The 8,756-nt window shown below is 39.0% G+C and overlaps 1 protein-coding gene across 1 annotated transcript in view; it reads right to left on the bottom strand.

Moving 5' to 3' along the window:
- The window catches only part of PDZD2 (PDZ domain containing 2), a 258,964-nt gene that overhangs the window by 35,798 nt on the left and 214,410 nt on the right, over window positions 1-8,756 (bottom strand). The window contains exons 12-13 of the mRNA XM_012807050.2: window positions 8,297-8,414; window positions 6,503-6,635 (exon numbers count right to left, since the gene is read on the bottom strand). Of these exons, the coding sequence (XP_012662504.1) occupies window positions 6,503-6,635; window positions 8,297-8,414 (251 nt within the window). The remainder of the gene's footprint in view (window positions 1-6,502; window positions 6,636-8,296; window positions 8,415-8,756) is intronic.

Here is an 8,756-nt window from a genome sequence, read left to right as displayed (position 1 = left end):
GCCCGGGCTAGATTCGAACCTGCCACCTTAGGTGTATGTGGCTGGTGCCTTAGCCACTTGAGCCACAGGCGCCGAGCCTAGATTCACTAATTTTTAACATTTTGCCACATTTGCACACATATCCTCTTACACACAGACACAGACACAGAGTTTCAGGTACTGACTAAACCAGACATCATGACTCTTCACCTATAAATACTTTAGCATGTAATCTAAAAACAAAGACATTCTCCCTTTTTCTTTTTTGGAGAAAGAATCTCATTCTGTCATCCTTGGTAGAGTGCTAGGTTGTCTAGCTCACAGCAACCTCAAACTCTTGGGCTCAAGTGATTCTCTTGCCCCAGCCCACCAAGTAGCTGGGACTACAGGTACCCCACCAGAACACCTGGCTATGTTATTTTTCCTCACTCTTGCTCCGGCTGGTCTTGAACTCTTGAGCTCAAGCGATCCATCCACCTTGGCCTCCTAGAGTGCTAGGATTATAGGTGGGAGCCAGTAAGCCCAGCCTCAAAACCATTCTCTTAAATGAGCATGATTCTATTATGAAATAAAAGATATTTTTAACATTGATGACCATCTAATACACATTCCATATTTTGACTTGATCAATTGTTCCAACACGGTTCTTTAGAAGTGCTATTCAGAGCGTGTGTGCAGGCTGGAAGTAGTTCATAGAAAGTCTGACACCAGCCTGTGATGAGATAAGGACTTTCCTCCAGAATGCAAATTAGTATGCAGCTTTCTTCATCAACAAAAAATAGGGAAAAAAAATGTCAGGCGAACGAATGGTGTGCGTAGTGATGTAACCGATTTACATTCTGGTGCAAGTTCATCTCGTTGCGGACCTGTAGCAGACTGTCACAGATCAACTTCTTTGCATAGCAATACTTTATGAAAAAATTGTTTTCAGCAATTCAAAAATATAATCCAGGATCTACTTGTCATGTGTCTTTAGTCTCCTTTAATCTGAAACAGTTCCTTAGGCTTTGTCTTTCATGATACTGATATTTTGGAAGAAACCAGGCCAATCCTAACCCTCAATTAGGATTAGGATCTGTCTGATAGTTTCCTCATGCTTAGACTCAGATTGTGCATTTTTTTTTTTGGCAGAAAAACCACACAAATGGCTTCCTTCTCATTGCATCCAGGGGCCCTCAGAGTCACTGTGTCTCATCATTCATGATAACTTTGATCTCTTGATTAGGATGGAATTTGTCAGATTTCTCCACTGGGATTTTTGTTTTGCAGCCATTAATGAGTAAACTGTGAATAAATAGTTTGAGAATATATAAATATCCTGCTTCCCAACGTATTTTTACCCTGTGGTTTTATGTTCATTCATTATTTTTGCCTGAATCAGTTATTATTCTGGAAGTTTCCAAAGCAGTGATTTTGTAACCCGTCTGTTCCCTCTCTATTTATTAGTATCATGGCACATTCATGGCTTTTCCCCCTCAGTTGTGATCCATCGCTGTTATTATTCATGGGAAGATTTTGTTTTAAGCCTCACATGTGCTAAAATCCGTGATATTTTTAAAAGTAGGAAGAAAATTTATAGTTTCTTTTTCAAAGGTAAGAATATTTTAAACTTTGAATGGTAATTTTGTGTCTTAAAATAATATTTACCATAACTAATATTTGGATAACCAAAGCAATCTGTCTTAAGTAAATATTTCTATACAGGATTCAGTATAATATTTTAACATAACAGACAAATCACAATCACACAATGGCCTTTCTGGAATACTTTATAGTGGGCTCCACAGGAATAAAGTCTGCACACAGGCATATACACTTGTACACACATGCCCCTCTGCAAAGTAAAGAATAATTTTGTTTAAATAAGCCAGAGAAAATACCAGCTTAAACAGTGGTTGCTATTTTTCCTGATACTAGACTTTCGATATTTGTAACTGTTCTTTTGAGGAGAAAAACAGACATCTATTACTTTCTTCTATCTAACATAAGTTAGAAGTTGCTATCCTAGCAGGTCCAAATCTCAGCCCAACTAGACCTGGAAGGTTTAAATATCCCAACCGGGCAGCCACTGCTCCAGACATTATGAAAAGCAGAGAAAAGAAAATCCTTGTGGTATTTCTTTTGGAACAACACGAAAACTAAGGAAGCACATACATTGAGTATCAAAATGTACTACTGGCATGAAATGCTGGGATAAGTGGTACGAAAATACATTAAACATAAAATGGAATCTTGACCAAAAGAAAAATAGAGTATGATGTTACAACTAAGAACACCATGTTTACCTAAGAAGAAACATGAAATCCAGTCAAACAAATACTGAAATCTGGTTTTGCTGGACACAGCTCCAACACTATCACAGGAGACCATTTCACCGCGGCTAGAAACATGAACCAACCTGCGGATTCAATGGGATCACAGACCACCAGTCCACCAGGATTATTGTGCTTTGCACTGAAATGCCATTTTGATGTTTGATTGTATTGGCAAAATATACATGTGTTTTTGGGCTGAGATGAACTGAACCGCTAAAAAAAGCATGACCCATGTTGGAAAGGATTTTGAAGTCAGACATGCCTTGACTCTGGTGACTGCAAACCACTGAAAACTTAATTTTCTCTGATGTTGCTGAGGGATGTATCAGGTCAGCCACAGCCTACTGCCTGCTTTTTGAGGTGAAAGGAGGGATGTGGGTGGTAGAATCCAAGTGGAGATTCTGGAGGGAGCTGAGAACCGCTCTTGAATTGCTATTAAAAGTGACGCAAAGGGAGCCATGGGGACAGCAGTGGATCAAAGTAAAGCAGATCCTTAAAGAAGCACCAGGCCCACAGAACAGAAAGGAACAACACGGGACTGACAAGTAGAAAAAAAATGGGGAAAAAAGCAGAAGTAGGCTTTGGGTTTATGTTAATGATAGTCATTAAAACATTTTTATATAAGACATTTCTGAGAATGCATATAGATAAAACAATCTGAAAAAAAAGTTGAGGAGTAGATTTTGAATCAGTCCCATAGTGATCTCTGTCCAAACACAAAGTATCATTAACGTCACACACTCAGCCAAGATGGGAGCCACAGCCTGATAGCACTTACTTGTACTGGAGAGAACCAGTACAGCAAAGGAACATCACTTAGAGCCCCTAGGTGATGCCATTGAGAAATACTAGATGAGACATATGGGGCACCTATAAGATCTCTTGGCATAGACTTGTTACTCTTAAAATGGTGTGCAGATGGTTATGTTAGTTTGATTCAAGCAGTCCATGTTGTATTTCAATCATCACTTTGTACCCTATAAATGTATACAGTTATGATTTAATAAAAATTCAGTTAAAAAAGTAAAATGGTGTACAGGTCCATCACGCACGGCAGCCGAGGAACATTTAGGATATAATTAAATAATACTAGGAATAATACAAGAGGCATGACTGACTGACAGGCATGGGCAAGGGCTAATTTTTTAATGAGCATTTGAATTGTGAAAAGAAGTTTATATTTTGTTAAATACAAGCTGACCATGATGCTGGAGATAAGCTAGTTTAAACAAGATTTTTACATCAAATACTTAAAATAACAAAAAATAGTGCTCGAAGGGGGTTGAGTTGAACTTTAAGTGTCCTATGGTTAGCTTCAAAAAAATTTAAACCGGCTCGGCACCTGTGGCTCAAGCGGCTAAGGCGCCAGCCACATACACCTAAGGTGGCGGGTTCGAATCCAGCCCAGGCCCACCAAAACAACAATGACAGCTGCAACCAAAAAATAGCCAGGCGTTGTGGCAGGCGCCTGTGGTCCCAGCTACTTGGGAGGCTGAGGCAGGAGACTCGCTTGAGCCCAGGAGTTGGAGGTTGCTGTGAGCTGTGATGCCATAGCAGTCTACCAAGGGGGACAGCTTGAGGCTCTGTCTCAAAAAAAAAAAAAAATTTAAAGCAACTGTACAAGTATAGAAGAGATACAACCAAATGACAGTGAGGCCAACAATCGGAGATTATAATTACCGGCAAGTTCAGAGTGGGTCAACAGTGTGATATTGATGCTAAGAAAAAAATGAGTGTGCTCTTAGGCCTAGATTATAGAAGTATTCTGCTCAGGTCCAGAATGGTTTAGACTGAGGTGGTGGCCACTTTGTAAACCAGGTCTTATCTTTTTTTATTTGTCTAACAGTAACGTTTTTATACTTTAATAGAATGATTTTTGGGGTCATGAATGAGAGAGACCTCAATGCAAGCTATTGGCTGCATCTATAAATGCACACACATACCTAAATTTGTATAATTCATAAAGTCCTATAAGGGTCTGTGGACCTTGGGTTAAGAACTCCTTCAGGTTAGGTTGTAGTCTCTTGAGCAGAGATATATTCTAATTCATCGGTGTAGACCAGGAATGTTGATGTTGCTTGGTACCAGTGGAAGCTAATAAATGTTTAGGTTATAAATTTAATACAGGATAAGAGTTGATGATTTGGCTGACATTGGTTGGAGGTGGACAGGGAAGGACAGGCTGTCTGTTCCATTGTTTTGCTGCTTGGCAGCTTGCCTGCTTCACGACCTCCACACCCATCCCAGTTTACCCCTGGGGGCTCCTCGGGTTCAGTAGCAGGGTTACATGGGCCAGTGGTACCTATGGCTAAGCTGCTAACATTAGCCTTGAAGAAGCTTCCCTCTTCCCTGTCATGCAGAACAAGGAAAACCAGTTTGGGAAAATGCGAACGAATGTAAGCTGAAAGTCATGGCTGGGAGAATTTGAATGTGTATTTATGCTGTTTAGTTAGATTTGGGAGCACCTGTCTGAGTAGTTAATGGAAAAGATCCTAGCATGAATTTAAACATTTGGTCTTGAGGACTTAGTCCACCACACAGAAATATAGGATCCATCACGATTTTGATAAAACTCAACTAATAAGTTCTCCATCATAGTGTTTGGAAGCAAAAACCCTAAAGTAACATTTGCAAATAAGAAATTGGTTTGAAAAGCCAGACTTTATCTTGTTTTCATTTACTTAAATTGTGTGGGATAGTCATGTGATAAGATAAATGAGTATTTTTTTGACCCAACAAACTGTCAAATGAACATTAAGAAGGAAAAGCTCTGGCCAGGCACGGTGGCCCATGCCCGTAATGCTAGCATTCTAGGAGGTCTAGGAGTTGGGAGGGTCTTGAAGGGTCTCGAACACTTGAGGTCAGAAGTTCGAGACCACCTGGAGCAAAAGTGAGACCCCCATCTCAACTGAAAATAGAAAAAGAAAATTGGCTGGGTATTGTGGTGGGTGCCTATGGCCCTAGCTTCTTGGGAGGCTTAGGCCATGGCAGTCTAGCCCAGGTGACAGAGAACCAATCTCAAAGAAAAAAAAAAAAAGGAAAAAAAGAAGGAAAAGTTCCTCTTTGAATCTAAAGGCACTTTTTCCCCTAATCTATGTGTTTATTTTTATACCAGTACCATGGTATTTTGGTTACTATATCCTTGTAATATAATTTGAAGTCTGATAATGTGATGTCTTCATCTTTGTTCTTTTTTCTCAGAATTACTTTGGGTATTTAGGGTCTTTTTTTGTTCCATATGAATTGCAGAATTGTCTTTTCTAATTCTGTGAAAAATGTTGATCGTTTGGTAGGGATTACATCGAATCTATACACAGATTTGTGTAGTATAGTCATTTTTACTATTAATTTTTCCAATCCATGAGCATGGGATGTCTTTCATTTTTTGTTTCATCTATAATTTAAGTTTGGGAGTAAGCTGTTACATAGCCACAGGTAACTGTGTGACAGGCAAAATAAGATTAAATTGTTCTGGTTAACTTTTATGATAATTTTTATTATATTATTAAAATATATAATAAAAAAATCTAAAAAACTTTGCATTCCAGAAATTCTACAGAAATGTAAATAAGTCATTGGTTTAAGTGAACTAAGTGTATGATCTGAGTTTAAGTTGTATTCTCAGAAGTTATCTTTTCAACTATTTAAAAATTATTTTTATACTATTTTGATCTTCATACATTCTCATTGCTTAATCAAAGAAGCTTTAAATTCCACTGAACCTGTTCTAAAATTTAATTCATTACTTAGCATTAAACTTAAAGATGACAGAATTTCCAACATGTGGGCAAACAAAAGACTGGGGTAAAAAGAGCTGTCTTGTCTTGAAAGTGAAAGATTCATACAGATTGGCCCATGGCTCTCAGATTCTCTTGTTGCAAAAACCTAAAGAGGGTAAATATCTTGCAGGAGATTAAACAGCCAGTAGCGGTTACTTAGAATTCAGCATTCCTACTTTCTACCAGGCCAAATTTCAGATTTACCAAATAACACTGACAACATTTTTTAATACAATTTTCTGAGCGTGAGAAAACCAAGTCCAGATCAATGATCCATTTCCCACATGTACCAGCCACCATAGGCTGATTGTCCATCCCCAGCTGGGTGAACCCTCTCACCAAAGATGTGTCATCTCAGGAATGTTTATCACTGTGGCTGGACAAATAGCCATGTGTCTCCCCATATTCAGAACATGATCAAATACTTACCTTTGGATTAGGGTGCCGGCCGATGACAAGGCGAACGGGTCCTGGGGGGCATTTGCTCAAGATGGCGTGGACTTTGCTTAAAGCAGCATGGCGCACGTTGATGGAGTTCACTTCTAGGATTTGATCTCCACGGCTAGGGAGGGCAACACACCCACACTCTGTTAGCAGCCAGCTTTTTAAAAGCTACAAGAGCTTTGCTTCTGGGAGATGTTTATAATACAAAATCTTTTCTGAATACTTTGAAGAAGCACATGCCATCCTTTCATCTTTTCATGGGTATAAAAAAAGCCACACATTCATTTAAACACATTAGATTTTAAATTGGCAAAGGCTGTTATGCATATCTCTGGGCACTTTTAGAAGTAGTAAAGTTAAATAAAATTGATAATAAGGACAACAAATGGCAGAGGGTATGTGCCCATTTCTTGAGCACATAGTGTACCAGGCACCATACAAAGCAATCTATATAACAACACTCTGAACCGGTATAATTATTCCCATTATGTAGATAAGGCCGCAGGCTCAGAGAGGTCACTCTTGTGTCACACACTGTTCAACTAACTTGGTTCTGTCTGACTCTCAATCATCATGGATGGCCTCACGACCACCACTGGTTTCTTTCTTCCTACCATCTTGTAATGATTATTGTAATATAATTTAAGGAGGAAATATCTGAAGCTCAAAGGTTACCCAAGAATTTGTAAAAATGTTTCAAATTTGGACAAATGAGAAATTGGGGACAAGTTGCCCATTTTGACTTGAAGTTATAGGGAGAGAACTCAGTAGGAGAGAACAAAGACTCTTTATATGGAGTCTGAAGAATGTTCATTTGGCAGGCTCCGGACATATGGAACCATTCAAGAAAGAAACATCATCCTGGGATGTCATTAAAGAACTTTTTTCCTTGGGTTCTAAAAGTATATTTTCTTTAATGTACTTTGGATGATTTGCTAAATTTTTTATATGGAAATTCACTCTGATGATTAACTAAAAACGTAATACAAGCTATTAACTGGACCCCAAAATGGCAAATCAATGAATGACATTTTAACAATTCCTTAACTGCTAAAGGACTTGGAAGCTTATAGGGGAGAAAGGTGATACTGTTTGGACAGAGTGCTTTGCGTGACACATGTACGTTCTTGTGACATTTAGGTAGGCATGGACCCACTACACTTACTATTGAACAAAACAGAACACCTTGAAATCTCTTATATAAACAGAATACCCATGCTATAACTCAATTATCTAGGTTAAGAAACCAGATGCTCAGTGATTTTCAACAATAGGCATGTAGACATCAGTGTTCAAAAAGGAATGAAAGCAGCAGTGGCAGTTCAAGAGATAATACTTGATAAGAAAGGCCTCCCAGTCAAGGGAACAGTTTCAGAGCTCCCTTGCACCTAGTGGTTCTGAACCATTATGAGCAGTTCCATTATTTTATATGAATATTACATTGACGAATATAAAATGAAAGAAAATACTGAGATAATCATAGATATCTGTATAGAGTTGCAATGACAAGTTTCTGAAATTAAACTTCTGAGTCCAGAAAGGAAAAAACAGGTAGAGAAGCCAAGGTCCAGAGTTCTTTGATTTGACCAAATTGCATTTACATTTGTTTCTCACTTTGGGATATGCTGTGTGTACTAATTGTAGTCTTGGCTATATGACTGGGATAACTCAGAGCTGTAGCATCCCTGAAAGGAATGTAACAGAGCAGACATCCTACGTGTGCGATTCTGCACATTCATGAACACACCAGAACCCTCTACCACCAGGTATGCGTCTAACCTTAGGTTGCTCTCCATCTTGGCCACTGATCCTGGGGCAAGGCTGTGAATGTAGATGCCCGGAGGACTGTTTTCTAGGGCCAGGCAGCACGCACCAATGCCCAGTCCAACTCTGGGCTCTGGGAGAGGCATCATGCAAAGAAAGCAAAAATAAAATTTACACAGTAACCAGAAAAAAGTGCACAACTTATTTGAAACTGAGTTTTTATTCAGGCCCAAACCCATTTTTGTCTGGTTCTGACTCAGAACATGAATCCTGCGTTTATTGCCATGTCTGTTAACGATGTGAGCGTATGGCTAAATCGGGAATTAACCGCGCGCCATGCGGTGTCCAGGGACCCACTCTGCTTAGTCTAAAGAACCTCTCGAACCTTTTTTGGAAACAGGCAAAGTATAAGTACTGTTTTTATTCTGGATACACAACTTGAAGCTTTCTTTTGCCTTTCTTTTTAGCAACTAAC

The sequence above is a fragment of the Otolemur garnettii genome, unplaced genomic scaffold, assembly GCF_000181295.1.
Source record: "Otolemur garnettii isolate 467f Iridium unplaced genomic scaffold, OtoGar3 scaffold00063, whole genome shotgun sequence".
Taxonomy (NCBI): domain Eukaryota; kingdom Metazoa; phylum Chordata; class Mammalia; order Primates; family Galagidae; genus Otolemur; species Otolemur garnettii.
This window is presented reverse-complemented; position numbering and strand designations above follow the sequence as displayed.